We start from the raw sequence: 14,234 nt of genomic DNA on the forward strand, positions 1-14,234 counted from the left end.
TTTCATTCTCTCCTCTGTCTGATCTCTCTTTTCTCGTTCAGATCATTATTCCTCCGGAGTCGCCCGTCCTACAGAGGAAGGTTATCCCCCCACCCCTGTCCCCCCCGGCCCCTCGACGTCCCCCTCCCATGGAGGAGCCGAAAAGGCCTCCCCCAGTCAAGCAGACCCCTCCTCCGTTGCCTCCTCCGCCCCCACCTCCCTCTCCTCCTCCCCAACCCCCTCAACCTGCCCAGCCCCCTCCCCCTCAGCTGCCGCCAAATCCTGAACCCCTCCGTGCCCAACCGCCCATAAAGAGAGCCCCTCCCCCTGTGCAGGCTCCTCCTCCTGCCCCTGTGGCCCCTCCTCTTCTCGTTCAGGCTCCTCCTCCTTCTCCCCCCAAGGCCCTGGTGTCGATAGCCTGCCAGACAGAAGAAGACTCCCTCTTCCCTCCCATGCAGGCAGAGGTCTCTGCCTGGGGTTCGGTGTGTTAACCTCAGTGCATTTGTTTGAAATGGAGATGCGTGGGGATGGAGCTGGTTGGGATGTTTTGGTCGTGGGTGTGCTCTGTAGAGTGCATTTCCTGTGTGCGATGCATTCTGCCTTTGTGCTGGAGAGCGGAACACTTGGGATATTGGAGTGGCTGTTGCATGCCACATTAGTTGAGGCTGCATTAGTTTCGTCTGTGATGGAGAAACAGATGGATTGTGTTAAAGATGTTCAGCTGCTCTGTGTGCGTATTGAATATTTTAACAAAATGAATAACACGCTGAGTGGGCAAGTACAAAGGAGACGGGGGTGGAATATGCAGAGTACTCTGAACTCACACAGTATGACTACGCTTGATGACTAAGTTCTGGTTAAATACCTGACAATCTAATATTGTCTTGACAAGTGTGTATCTGACCCTATAATATGAATGAAGCGGAGAGGAAATGGGTTGCATGAGCAAAGAGTGGAGATGTTTACTAAGCTTGCTAGGTTTGCCTTCGATTGCATATCAGTCAATGTGCACTTCATCCAGTGTGCACATCACCCTACCAACACACACGCGGGCACACAAACACACTCACAAACACACACACGCTGTGTCTGTGCAGTCTTGGTGAAGAGTAATAGCGAAATCTCTGCTCCGTCAAAGGCTGTCAGGATGCTTGGGCTTAAGGGTGATCACATAAGGGATCTGTGCTTGACTCGGATTGAAGTGAGGGGCAGAAGGGGATTTTAGATTTTAAAGGGGGCCAGTGCAGATTGGAAGGGGGACATCGGCTCTGCTTCATGCCGATCCCGCTCTTAATGGTTCCTGTTACTGTCTCCCGCCACTCTGCACCATCGATCCCAGTGATGGATGGCCAAGCAGGATCACTCGAAGGGAACAGGAGTGTCCAGGAGCACTCGAATGAGAGAACAGGAGTGTCCAGGAGCACTCGAATGAGGGAACAGGAGTGTCCAGGAGCACTCAAATGAGGGAACAGGAGTGTCCAGGAGCACTCGAATGAGGGAAGAGGAGTGTCCAGGAGCACTCGAATGAGGGAAGAGGAGTGTCCAGGAGCACTCGAATGAGGGAACAGGAGTGTCCAGGAGCACTCGAATGAGGGAACAGGAGTGTCCAGGAGCACTCGAATGAGGGAACAGGAGTGTCCAGGAGCACTCGAATGAGGGAACAGGAGTGTCCAGGAGCACTCGAATGAGGGAACAGGAGTGTCCAGGAGCACTCGAATGAGGGAACAGGAGTGTCCAGGAGCACTCGAATGAGGGAACAGGAGTGTCCAGGAGCACTCGAATGAGGGAACAGGAGTGTCCAGGAGCACTCGAATGAGGGAACAGGAGTGTCCAGGAGCACTCGAATGAGGGAACAGGAGTGTCCAGGAGCACTCGAATGAGGGAACAGGAGTGTCCTGGAGCACTCAAATGGGAAGGAATATGATTGTTCAGGGTTACACAAATGAGGGATGTTTTGCAGACTTGCATTTAAATGGGAATGATCATTTTTGGCTTTTTTATTATGCTAGATTAATGCAGGATAGCGGTGTTCCCACTCATCGCAGCAGTACTGTAGAAGAGTGTGTGTTTGCGTATGCGTTTGCCTTCGTGTGCTTGTGTGTACACATGACTGGGCATGTGCGTGGGTCTGTGTGCGTTCCCGTGCCCTTCCGGTGGGGCCTGGTCTGACCCCTCCTCTCCTGCGTAGATAATGGCCCAGGGGAAGGGCGGCGGCTCGCCCACAGCGCCCCGGAAACAGGTCAACAAGCTGGACAACATGCTGGGCAGCCTGCAGTCGGACCTGAACAGGCTGGGCGTGCAGACGGTGGCTAAGGGCGTGTGCGGAGCCTGCAACAAACCCATCGTCGGGCAGGTGAGTCTCATCTCTCCCCCTCTGACTGAGGCAACACCATACGTACTGTGTTCCCAAATTCAAATTCAAATATTCTTTTTTTTTTTTATTAATTTTTTTTATATGAAAAGATACCTAGCTGCAAAACCATTAAATTACCTGGTGGAGGGAGGCAACCCTCTACCCCCTCCTATATATGCCATTTTGGCTTTTTTTTGAGCCACATAATTGTTAGCCCATTGTTCAGTCTGTCTGTCTGTCAGTTATGTTTGGCTCTGGGGCTGACAGTGGAGCGGTTCCTCTCTGCGCCTCCTCCTTCACTCTGCTCCTCCCTCTGCAGGTGGTGACCGCGATGGGCAGGACGTGGCACCCAGAGCACTTCGTCTGCACCCACTGCCAGGACGAGATCGGTTCCCGCAACTTCTTTGAGCGCGACGGGCAGCCCTACTGCGAGAAGGACTACCACAACCTTTTCTCCCCACGCTGCTACTACTGCAACGGCCCCATCCTGGATGTGAGTGAGGAGAGGGGTGCATGGCACACAGCGCTCCGTCATACACACACACACAAACGCACACACACACACACACGCGCGCACCCAACACTCCAACCTACATACCGCACCCCGCATGCGTGCGCATTCCCGAAAGCCCTACATGCACACGAACACACACGCGCACACGCACCCAGCCCTCCAACCTACATACTGCACACACGCATGCGTGCGCATTCCCCAAAGCCCTACACACACACACACACACACACAGTCCTATGCAAACATGTAATGCAGGGCACATGCTGTCACATTTTCATGATTAACTGCACAAGCACATATAGGCTGATGTCCCAGTTTCACACAGCTTCAGGCTAGCTGTGCTGTAAGAGGAAGGATGAGCAATGCTGGACACTGGCCTTGGGTTGGGTCTGTTTTATGTCCATAAATATTCTCTCTCTCACTCACTCCTCCTCATTCTATTCATTTACACCGTCTGTAGAAATGGCTCAGATTCTTCAAATGTTTCAGTTCTTTACAGTGGTAGTTTGTTGTGCTGATTTACAAGATGTTTTGGGTTTAGTGTTAAGGCCCCATTAAGCCACTGAACCTCCCAGCGTCTGACTAAGTCCCATCGTTGTCATGGTGTAACTGCTCTGGAATCCTGTCAAGACTGGAAAACTTGAGCTAATGTCGACATTCTGGCATCTCCTCCCACGTCGCCTCTGCGTCTGTGCTGCCCCCTGCTGGCTGGCAGATTGACTGCATCACAGAAATGTGAACGTGTCCTTCAGCAAACAGGGTGTATGGCTGTTGTTTACAGCCAGCAGTATACCGTGTGTATGTTGTTCACGGTTTTTGTGTCTCTGATTACAGAAAGTTGTGACGGCACTGGACAGGACTTGGCACCCGGAGCATTTTTTCTGTGCCCAGTGCGGGGCGTTCTTCGGCCCAGAGGGTAAATTTCCTCCTCTCGTCTTTCTCTGTCTCCATTAGGGGCCCCATGGTAGAGCTCTGTACACACCAGTTAAAACAGACGCTTCTGTATTCTTGGATTTTGTCAGTCGATACTCTGTTCACCTCGCCTGCCCTCTCCACTGCCCCCTGCAGGTTTCCATGAGAAGGATGGGAAGGCGTATTGCAGGAAGGACTACTTTGACATGTTTGCACCCAAGTGCGGAGGCTGTGCCCGTGCCATCCTGGAGAACTACATCTCTGCACTGAACTCCCTGTGGCACCCAGAATGCTTTGTATGCAGGGTAAGGCCAAAGCTGCAACTGCTCTACATATATCAATTTATCTGTATAAGTTATTTCAGTAGAAATTATACAAGAGAAAAGAATAAAAATATCATAAAATGGACAGCATAAAAAAAGGGGGAGAATATAGCCTCCACAGTTCAGTTGACAACTACCCTGTTGAACCCTGTGAAACCACAGTGTTGCTGATGGACGTTCTTTCCCTTCTCCCTGACTCTGTGTGTGTGTGTGTGTGTGTGTGTGTGTGTGTGTGTGTGTGTGTGTGTGTGTGTGTGTGTGTGTGTGTGTGTGTGTGTGTGTGTGTGTGTGTGTGTGTGTGTGTGTGTAGGAGTGCTTCACCCCCTTTGTGAACGGGAGTTTCTTCGAGCACGACGGGCAGCCCTACTGCGAGGTGCACTACCACGAGCGGCGCGGCTCGCTCTGCTCCGGCTGCCAGAAGCCCATCACCGGCCGCTGCATCACCGCCATGGCCAAGAAGTTCCACCCCGAGCACTTCGTCTGCGCCTTCTGCCTCAAGCAGCTCAACAAGGGCACCTTCAAGGAGCAGAACGACAAGCCCTACTGCCAGAGCTGCTTCGTCAAGCTCTTCAGCTAACTTGGGGACAGAGGGCATCAGTCTGTTCTGTCCCCCCCCTAACCCCCCCCCCCCCCCCCTTGTGTGCGCGTGTTTGCGCTTCAACATCCGCTGGGAGAGCAGTGGCGCCTTTGCTCAGTTCTGTCACAATGAGGAATGTTGTTTGTCTTTTTGTGTGGATGTTTGTAATTGTTTGTGTGCGTGCGAGTGTACATGCCTTTCAGCATGTTTGCAGGTGTAAATACACATGCGTGTATGTGTGTGCGCGTGTGCGTGTGTGTGTACATTTGCACATTTGTGTGTGTGCAGACCACCATGGGGAGAGGGGGAGGGGGTGGGGGTAGTGCCATCATGGGGAAGACGGTGGCTAAATTTGCGCATCTTGTTTGTGGCTCAGTTTGTGGCCCCCCTCTGATTGCCCCAAGCACACGATTGGCTGGGGCAGGAAGTGCAGCTGTGTCAACTTTAAAAGTGAGATTTTTTTAAGAAAGCCAAAATAGTTTTGCTTTGTGATTACTGGAGAAACATTGCGCATTGTAGATACAGGAAGGAGTATTCATTAGAAAGCTTGGAGGGCGCTGCTCACTGGTTGAGTGTGTATTTTGGAAACCTTTTAGAATCATTTGTTCAGAGCTTGGCTCAGTTGACCTGTATGAACAATGATTGTTTTTGTTTTGTTTTTAAATCATGTGAATCTTCTCCCCTTCATCACATGACCAATGTGATGCGGTCCGACACCGTGATTGGACAAACGGTCCCTTTGAGAGGTTAGGAGATGAGCGTTGCTTATTGGTGTCTCAGTAAATCTTCACATGAAGGGGACAAATATATTTAATATGAGATCTGATTATTTTTAGCATGGACTTGGTAACAGGCCGTGATCAGGATGTGGTTGTGTTTTTATTCTTAGGAAGCACACAGGGGGTGTCATGTGAGTAGCTGATCTCATGAACACACACACACACGCACACGCACACACCACATGTGCACACACACAGCAGAAACTACTGTTCTGCAACCACATTTTGCACATATAGGACGTCTTTCTCTGCTCCTACAGAAAGCACAGACAGTACATGAGCACTCGAGAACCAGACGCTGTGTCTTTCCGTCTTCTCAAACCCGTGTACATTTTTTTATGACACTTATTACAGCTAAATACGGTCAACACAGTGACGTGATATTTTTGTAAACTTTTCCGAAGGAATTTTTCACATTTATGGAAAACACTTGCTTTAAAATAGAGCTGAAGTGTACATTCATTTTTCTACCAAGCTGAGTACATCTACCTACAGTACAGATATTTGCCATGCTATTACACAGATCCTTTTTATTTAACATGCAAGCAAAGGAAATGTTGCACTACTGCTGATTCACCGCTTGCTCCTGTTTGGAAAATGCTGTTCACTCTTTTTCCATGGAGCATAAAATGTTGGGGTAATCCACAGCCAGCAGTAAAGGGGCAGAATTCTCCATCGTGGTGACTCCTCGATGACTTTCACATCATGGGAATGGAAGTCCAGGGATACCAGCGAGATGCTGCTGTGTTCTTGAACGTGTGAGAGTGCAGTTCTGAGTGTTCTGGAGAGCACACCAAGTCAAAATGTGAAAAAAAATATTTCCCCTTTTCACTCTCTCTAAGAAAGCAGAAATCTCTCAACTCTTATATCAGGAGTGAAATGTTAAGTTATTCTGCTTTATAGCAAGAATTGCCAGTCTGATTAAATCATTTTTTTTCTTTCTCATCAATTATATTTTGATGTACATCCTGAAGTTTAGGACAGAATCATTAAAAATGTGTTTCCTTTTTGTTATGGCTATATAAAAGCATATGTGTGTTTTATATCTAAAGGAGAACCACTCTAGTTGTTTCACATGAGCTGATGTGAATTGGAACCTCAGTTGTATCTTCTGGAAAGACTTGTTGCCATGAAGATGCTTGTGACATCACTGTACAATGTTTCTCCAAAGACATTTTACTTTATAACTTTGTGAATTGAATTTGTGAAATGTTTGGGTTTTCTGTCCCAGTATCTCCTTGGCAACATAAGGCAATACTGGAGCGGCCTCAAAACTGCTGTTCTTTTAACTATGCATTTTCAAATGTTTTTTTATTTTATTATTATTTTGTGTTATAACAAATCATCTTTTTTTGCCAAGAAATGCATCTCTTGTGCAGGTCTTAAAATTTGGGCTTACTATGGAGAGAGGTTATTTTGCAATGGTCCTTTTATTTTAAATGTAGAGACAAGTGTTGCCATGATTATCAAGTAAATATCGGCATGGTTACAGGCAAGGTTTTTAGACCAACACTAATATTAATGTATAATACATTGACCCAGGTCAACATTGAAGTTCATAATGCTCAAACCGCAGATCTCTCTAATTAACATGACACATGCAGATGACGCATGCTGGTGCAAACATTATCCACGGAGGCCTATAGACTGAAGCACATTTTCTGATATTTGCCTATATGAAGGTTATTACTTCACATATGTTGCTTAGGACAAAGGGTTAGTGTGTATGTATTCGACCTGCCAAACTTTCTACAGTCAGACAAGTTGAAGAACAAGGGCACCTCTGAAAAGAAATGAAGACATTTGGCTGGCTAAAGAAATTTTAATATGGAAGTTTGTGCTTTTTTTTCCTGTTTTCACTCATAAAATTGTATATTTGCATATATTGGATATTGGATAGTATTTTTTTATTTGTCCCCTAAAAATAAACAAAGGAGTAATGTTTTCCTGATTTTTCAAACAAATACAGGAAAAGATATTGCTGTAAATATATCACTTTGTATTGTATTTCCATGCAGTTAAAACTTTTTCAAAGTATAAATCAGTGCTTGTGCCAAAATGTCAATGCAATGTCTTTTACACTGTGTGCAGTTTAAATGGTGGGGCTTTCCATTACTTGCTGGAAGCGGATTTAGTGCAGCCATTATGATGTAAAAGGTAGATAGTGGCCAGCCCTGATGCATCAGTTCTGGATTTTCTTTTCCATTGCTCTTCAGTGTCCACTGGAAGAGCACAGAGGTGTGACACTGTAGGGTAGGGAAACCTGTCCTAAAAGTGTGGGCCACCCTCTTGATTTTTGGTCCTCCCACTTGAACTGTAACCAGTACGGCACGTGATTTTGTGCATGTGCACGTGCCCGTGAGAGTGCGTACACTTGCACGGCTCTGCGTGCGTGCGTGTGTGGAGAGACATCCGATGGAACGGTCAGTCATCACTCCAGAGTGTTATTTATACAACCTCAGGGGCTATGCAAACAAATGTGAAAGCCGTGAGTTTAGTATTCATCATTCTATTTCAGTATGGTAAGAAGTGTGCCTAGATGAAAGCTTGATTTAAAGAAGGTTGCTTTGAAGGACTACCGTGAGTGGCTAAGGGAGAATGTGTTTGCCAGCAGTTTCTCTGCTGTTCCGTTATACAAGCGCTGTTTTACACTGGTTGGTATTTGAGGGTTTTACTATATTTTCATATTGCTGCAGGGGCCTTCTTGTTTTATTCTCTGGAACATTTTCTTTTGGGATCTAACTACCAGCTGTTTTAGTGTTTCTTTTGCCCTGAACCACCCTGTACTTTGTGGATTCTAATTAAACCTTGTCATTTAATTGGTGTTTACATCTAAATCATATCCGATTATCTCTTCATTTAACCAAAGGGAAGTTCAAAAGACTATTTTTTCCACCTGCTAGTGAAGTCTTGTTCTGTTCAGATTTTATTATTATTATTATTATTGTTATTATTTCTCCTCAACAAATCATATGTAATGGCCTTAATTTTTCTTGGTTTCTGAACCTGATTGCTGATCCATTTCATGTCATGTGATTACACCAATAAAAAAATCCCTTTTTGGTACCATGTGTTTAGTTGTCTCATTTGGTTTATTCTGTAATTTCTTTAAGACCTTAGTTTTAGTTAAAGGTTTAGTTATGTTCCCTATGGAATAAGTTTACTATTTATAAATATTTAATAGAATCTTGAAGTGATCTAGATTTAGAATAATGTTACTTTCTTTCAGTGCTTCTCGTATCGTGATTCTAAATTGTCCTCGATGTCCTACATAAGGTTATGCGTTGCCTGCAGCCTTGTACGAATGATGCACTTCGATAGGCTGTCGGCGGTTGCACTACTTGCATATTTCCCTTCAATGACCAATTTCATGGGTTAAGTGTGCTGCAAGGATGGTCAAGGATATGCGAAATATGTTTACAGATAAGAAATATGTAGACTACCTGTGCAAGGCAATTGTATGGTACAATAAAATGTTGGCTGTAGATGTACTAATATTACTTGGCGTGAATGTGTGACCGTCTGAATTCAAGATCGTAAATATTTGTCATGTCTCATGGCTCAGCATTACATTTCAGCCATTTAAAATTGAATAATACATTCACCATTAAAGCATACAAACTCAATTTCTCAGAAATGTGAGCATTGATCTATATTTATTTATTTTTGACCATCACGTTTTGGGATTAGCATATGACCTGGGGTCAAATAAAATATGCTTTATTGTAAGATATTTTTCTTGTTTTAAAACATAATGCGTATAGAAATGATAGACGTATGGTTTATTTGTGTTCACACTGCGGGAAAGATTGACACAACTAGTATCCAACAATTACTGCCGCCCCCTTTGAAAGCGGCAGCTGTGATTGGCTGTTTTGGCGGAACACACTGCGGTATAAGTACTTTGCACCGAGCTTAGGATTTCCTCTTTCTTTCACGACCCTGATTGTGAGGTATGTGGCAGCCCTTTCAATCAGTTGGAACGCATAATTTTCGATTAATTAGCGATCTTTTACTAGATGTCTTGCACGTAACTGGGTTCTGAAATATTTATGTTCTCTTAGTTATGGGTAATAGGTTACTAAATGCGTTTTAAGTGGCACGGTAATTTAAGAACCGCGGCCTTTTAATGCGCCATGCTGTTGCGGCCTACAAGTCACTGCGCCAGCCGAATTATGTGCGAGCAATAGCTTAGCCACGTGTAAGCTAATTGGTTATGGCTGTGGTAACCGCTTGGTAATAACTTTGCTACCAAGTAGGTTACAATGGACGCTATTTTACATTCGGTCGTTTTCTCTATATAGCTAAATTATCTGAATCGGTCATTTTAAACTGATTTCTCTTTGACATGACTTGGCAGTGGAGATGCTAAAGAGGTTGCTAACGTTAGCCTTAGCGAAGTACGCGGTTCACCAGGATTGGGATATTGGTAGTTACAAGTGCGTGAAATGAAATTTGGTTCAACTGGGGTAGCGGGGTAGGGGGGCTTTGGTGCAGGTTAAGTTACAGAACAGCTGATTGGTGCTGCACTGTCGTTCCCCCTGCAAACATAAGCATGTTTCCTACTATCCCTGTCTGCCTGTACCTCACGGTTTACAGGGACGCTTGGTCTCAGACATTTGAATGGTTCTTTTGACTGTCAAGAGTCGAATGTATACATGTGTATGACGTAACGTATAGTGCAGTTTTCGCATGATTGAATGTTTCTGAAAATGTTCCCCTTCCCAAACCTTAATGTGTCTCTTCTTCCATAGTTACCACCTTGTCTTTAAACCAGCTTTGTAGCGATCCTTGGTAGCACTGCAAAGATGCCCAGGGAAGACAGGGCCACGTGGAAGTCCAACTATTTTATGAAAATCATCGTAAGTAATTTAATGCACCTAAAGTAATTACCAGAGAATAGCCGAATGCTCGCATAAGTCAATGGTTATTTGTTTGTTTTTGTTTTTCTCCACCATAATTAACGTAATTGTACTTTCCAGAGAACTGCAGTATGCTGAACACGCGTTGTAAAATGTAAAGATTGTTAGTACTGGGTTGTGAAATGGTGTATGAGGGGAAGCAGATTTTTCTACACATAGGAGAAATGCTGAGTCTGAATTCTTATTTTGTAATTCTAGCAACTCCTGGATGAGTACCCCAAGTGCTTCATTGTAGGGGCCGACAATGTGGGCTCCAAGCAGATGCAGACCATCCGCTTCTCCCTGCGCGGGAAGGCCGTGGTGCTGATGGGCAAGAACACCATGATGCGCAAGGCCATCCGTGGCCATCTGGAGAACAACCCAGCCCTGGAGAAGTGAGTGTGTGCAAGTATACCTGCCTATCAAACCAGGGTGCTCATTTCGCTATCTATGAACTAAATCAGAACTGCTCCTCCTGTGGCCCTCGGGACCAGTTGGGTATTCATTACATTACTATTCATTAATCAGGGACTGATTTAAACATGATGCACCAGGTAGTGTAATAAAAAATTTAAAAAACCCAATGGGTGAGATTATTGGACTATGGGCTGGTTCTGAACAGAACCAGCACCTTGAGGGTCAGATTTGAGTATTCCTGGCATGGATGTTTATACCATTTCAAGTGTCAGTGGCTAGGTGGTGGGCTGGCAGATTTCACTGCTGTCAATAAGATTTGGAGACTCAAACTTTTGCCGGGTTTGGTCAGTTCAATTTCATTTCAGGGAGTTGATTAATTTGATTTGATTGATAAAATTGAAACCCAACTGTGATCAGAGTTAAGGTAGGTGCAGGATAAGTTACAGAACAGCTGGTTGGTGCTGCACTGTCGTTCCCCCTGCAAACATAAACCTGTTTCCTACTATCCCTGTCTGCCTGCACCTCACGGTTTACAGGGACGCTTGGTCTCAGACATTTCAATGGTTCTATTGACTGTGAAGAGTCGAATGTATACGCGTGTATGACGTAAAGTTTTCTTTCCTGACCAGACTCCTGTCCCACATCCGTGGGAACGTGGGTTTCGTCTTCACTAAGGAGGATCTGACTCAGGTCCGCGACCTGCTGCTGGCCAACAAGGTGAGCTTCTGGTGAAAGGGCCACAGGCCATCGCCCTTTCCTGTTGAATGTACAATGACCAGCTCATTAGCGAATGTAGCTGAGAATCATGCATAAGGCGCATGTATTGAGTCGGTGTTGAATCGTGCTGGCAGTATGTGGGCCCCCAATCTGGTTGTCCGTCCCTCTAACTCGCCTGTGCCCCCTTCCCCAGGTGCCAGCTGCAGCCCGTGCCGGTGCCATTGCCCCCTGTGATGTCACGGTGCCAGCTCAGAACACTGGGCTGGGTCCTGAGAAGACCTCCTTCTTCCAGGCCCTGGGCATCACCACCAAGATCTCCAGAGGAACCATTGAAATCTTGGTGAGCATCAGTGGAAGCTAAAGATGGTCTTGGACAACCAGCATCCTTAGTGTTGGAAACTCACTTGTGTGTGGGTATTGATTGAAGGTATTCAATTGACATGTTTTCTGTAGAATAATTTGTTCCCCTGTAGTCGTAAATGGGTGAACTAACAAGTGTGTCTCTTCCTCTTTACAGAGTGATGTGCAGCTCATTAAGACTGGAGACAAGGTGGGTGCCAGCGAGGCCACTCTGCTCAACATGCTGAACATCTCGCCCTTTTCCTACGGGCTCATCATCCAGCAGGTGTACGACAACGGCAGCGTCTACAGCCCCGAGGTGCTCGACATCACCGAGGAGGCTCTGCAGCTGAGGTTCCTGGAGGTGAGCCACGGTCCACGCATGCATTGCTTAACATTGGATGCATTTGCACAGTTTTCCATAGCTTCTATAGCTTCTTGATGCAACAGAATTGAGTGTTTGAAGCTCTGGGAATGGTGCGAGTATACATGGTGAAACATTGCAGTTATTTTATGGAAGAGCTGTAAGTTGCCTATAATGCACTCCTAAGGCTGGAAAGTTATTTGGTAAAGATGGCAGGTTAAGTTACAGAGCAGCTGATTCGTGCTGCGCTGTCGTTCCCCCTGCACAAAACAACCTGTTTCCTACTATCCCTGTCTGCCTGCACCCCACGGTTTACAGGGACGCTTGGTCTCAGACACCATTACCCCGAGACAGATGTCACTGGAATGGTCTGGCCTGGATTCATGTTTCCCATCTCATCAGCCTCATTGCTCTTACAGGGTGTGAGGAATATTGCCAGTGTGTGTCTGGAGATTGGATACCCAACTCTTGCCTCCATCCCCCACTCCATCATCAATGGTTACAAGAGGGTCCTTGCTGTTGCTGTGGAGACGGACTACTCCTTCCCCCTGGCTGACAAGGTATGCGTGGCATTTCCTGCTGGACCTACAGGATTTCTCAGCATTTTCATTAAATGACAATACAGTACTTTGAGTGCCGGTCATTGACATGGATATAGCATCTATGAACCTCACTGAACATGTAATGGGGAAAAAGGTGTAATCCCTTTGGGTCTTGCAGGTTAAGTTACAGAGCAGCTGATTAGTGCTGCGCTGTCGTTCCCCCTGCACAAAACAACCTGTTTCCTACTATCCCTGTCTGCCTGCACCTCACGGTTTACAGGGACGCTTGGTCTCAGACACCAAACACCTCAAGTTGGTACAATGTGCCTATGTTAACTTTACATCATCCCCTGCTCGATAATTTTACAGAATACAGTAGAACTCTCATAACTCATGATTATTTTTGAGCAGATGCAGTGGTACACTTATTAGCTTGTCTGAGACCTGCATCATTGTTCTTTGAGAACACAGTGCAGGCATTAATCCTGTCCCCTCCTTGCAGGTGAAGGCCTTCCTGGCCGACCCCACTGCCTTCGCTGTGGCTGCCCCTGTGGCCGAGGTGGCTGAGGCAGCTGCTCCCGCTGCGGCCAAGGAGGAAGTGAAGGAGGAGTCCGAAGAATCCGACGATGACATGGGCTTCGGGCTGTTTGACTAAATCCCTTGTAACCTCCTAGCCTCAATAAAAAAAATTGTTTAAAACTGAAATTGTGTGTGAATTTGGTGTGTATAAATATTTCCCAATGTGTCTTGCAAGTTGAGGCATGTCTTTGGCAGGGTGGGGGATAGTGGAATTGACTACCCTAGGATGGGATGGGATGGGCGGGGGGTTGACCTCATTACATGAGATGGTATGGGGCCCACAGAGACTGAATTTGTGCAACATCTGGAATATTGTGCTACAGTTTTGGTCTTTGATGCCAGAGAATGTACATCAGTTTAATGTAGAACCTTAATTTTATGCCAAGTACATTTTTGCATTTAATGAAGGCAAGCCAATTGGACAAGCTCTTCTAACTGGATAAACTACATGGCGTGTTGGGAGTTGAAACTAGCAGCTGCTGCAGGCCTCATGAGCCACAATTCCCAAGATACATTTTTATATAGCATTACAATTTCCGTATGCCACCAAATATGTTTGAGTAGATGACGCTTCATTGCAACGGGAGGTGATGGAACGATGCTTACTGCCCTTGGCCTTAAACTACTTGAATAATGTATTAAAGTTGCCACATTCAAGTCAAGGGAGCCCGTGATATCGAAGTCGCTCCAAAGGTTTACGCTTTACGTACGCGTACACAAGTCCTGTTCAACACGTGGTGATAGTGCAATGCTCCGGAAGAGGTTTCACAAATTCTTTCCTAGATCGGGGCCGGCAAGATGGCAGCGGACACGCAGGTTTGTGTGATTCAACTTAAAAATGTTTTCTTCCCTTGTTTAATTAGCCATGTATTTACGGCGAATATCCTTGCCGCGTTCGTGTGACAAATAAGGATTGATAGTTAAAACAAAGTTTAAAA

General features: G+C 45.9%; 3 protein-coding genes and 2 non-coding genes across 7 annotated transcripts in view; all 5 read left to right on the forward strand.

Moving 5' to 3' along the window:
* pxnb (paxillin b) overlaps positions 1–8,510 on the forward strand; it is a 38,845-nt gene extending 30,335 nt beyond the window's left edge. Inside the window, exons 9-14 of one of the 3 annotated variants that reach the window (XM_061260332.1) lie at positions 42–461; positions 2,168–2,332; positions 2,652–2,825; positions 3,681–3,762; positions 3,915–4,063; positions 4,392–8,510. In XM_061260332.1, coding sequence (XP_061116316.1) covers positions 42–461; positions 2,168–2,332; positions 2,652–2,825; positions 3,681–3,762; positions 3,915–4,063; positions 4,392–4,658 — 1,257 coding nt within the window. In that variant the 3' untranslated portion in view covers positions 4,659–8,510. The remainder of the gene's footprint in view (positions 1–41; positions 462–2,167; positions 2,333–2,651; positions 2,826–3,680; positions 3,763–3,914; positions 4,064–4,391) is intronic. The other 2 variants (XM_061260333.1, XM_061260334.1) reach the window with 2 other exon arrangements.
* Positions 8,511–9,340: 830 nt separating this feature from the next.
* rplp0 (ribosomal protein, large, P0) lies at positions 9,341–13,422 on the forward strand. The gene is made up of 8 exons (XM_061261219.1): positions 9,341–9,390; positions 10,192–10,299; positions 10,558–10,733; positions 11,385–11,472; positions 11,666–11,812; positions 11,990–12,175; positions 12,595–12,735; positions 13,220–13,422. Exons 2-8 carry the CDS (start codon positions 10,246–10,248, stop codon positions 13,370–13,372), a joined length of 945 nt encoding a protein of 314 aa, XP_061117203.1. The 5' UTR covers positions 9,341–9,390; positions 10,192–10,245; the 3' UTR covers positions 13,373–13,422.
* On the forward strand, positions 12,386–12,513 carry LOC133141357 (small nucleolar RNA SNORA63). The gene has a single exon (XR_009710082.1). It is a non-coding gene; the product is annotated as a small nucleolar RNA SNORA63 (small nucleolar RNA).
* On the forward strand, positions 12,890–13,017 carry LOC133141356 (small nucleolar RNA SNORA63). Its single transcript, XR_009710081.1, has one exon. It is a non-coding gene; the product is annotated as a small nucleolar RNA SNORA63 (small nucleolar RNA).
* A 563-nt stretch (positions 13,423–13,985) lies between the features above and the next one.
* gcn1 (GCN1 activator of EIF2AK4) overlaps positions 13,986–14,234 on the forward strand; it is a 30,079-nt gene continuing 29,830 nt past the window's right edge. Inside the window, exon 1 of the mRNA XM_061259902.1 lies at positions 13,986–14,112. Coding sequence (XP_061115886.1) covers positions 14,095–14,112 — 18 coding nt within the window. The 5' untranslated portion in view covers positions 13,986–14,094. The remainder of the gene's footprint in view (positions 14,113–14,234) is intronic.

Source organism: Conger conger, chromosome 11 (assembly GCF_963514075.1).
Source record: "Conger conger chromosome 11, fConCon1.1, whole genome shotgun sequence".
Classification (NCBI taxonomy): domain Eukaryota; kingdom Metazoa; phylum Chordata; class Actinopteri; order Anguilliformes; family Congridae; genus Conger; species Conger conger.

Bases quoted from the DNA above. Each gene is read 5' to 3' on its own strand.
- rplp0 (XM_061261219.1), top strand. From the start codon at position 10,246: ATGCCCAGGGAAGACAGGGCCACGTGGAAGTCCAACTATTTTATGAAA. The intron at 12,176-12,594 runs GTGAGCCACGGT...TTGCTCTTACAG, and splicing joins TGCAGCTGAGGTTCCTGGAG to GGTGTGAGGAATATTGCCAG. The intron at 12,736-13,219 runs GTATGCGTGGCA...CCCTCCTTGCAG, and splicing joins CCTTCCCCCTGGCTGACAAG to GTGAAGGCCTTCCTGGCCGA.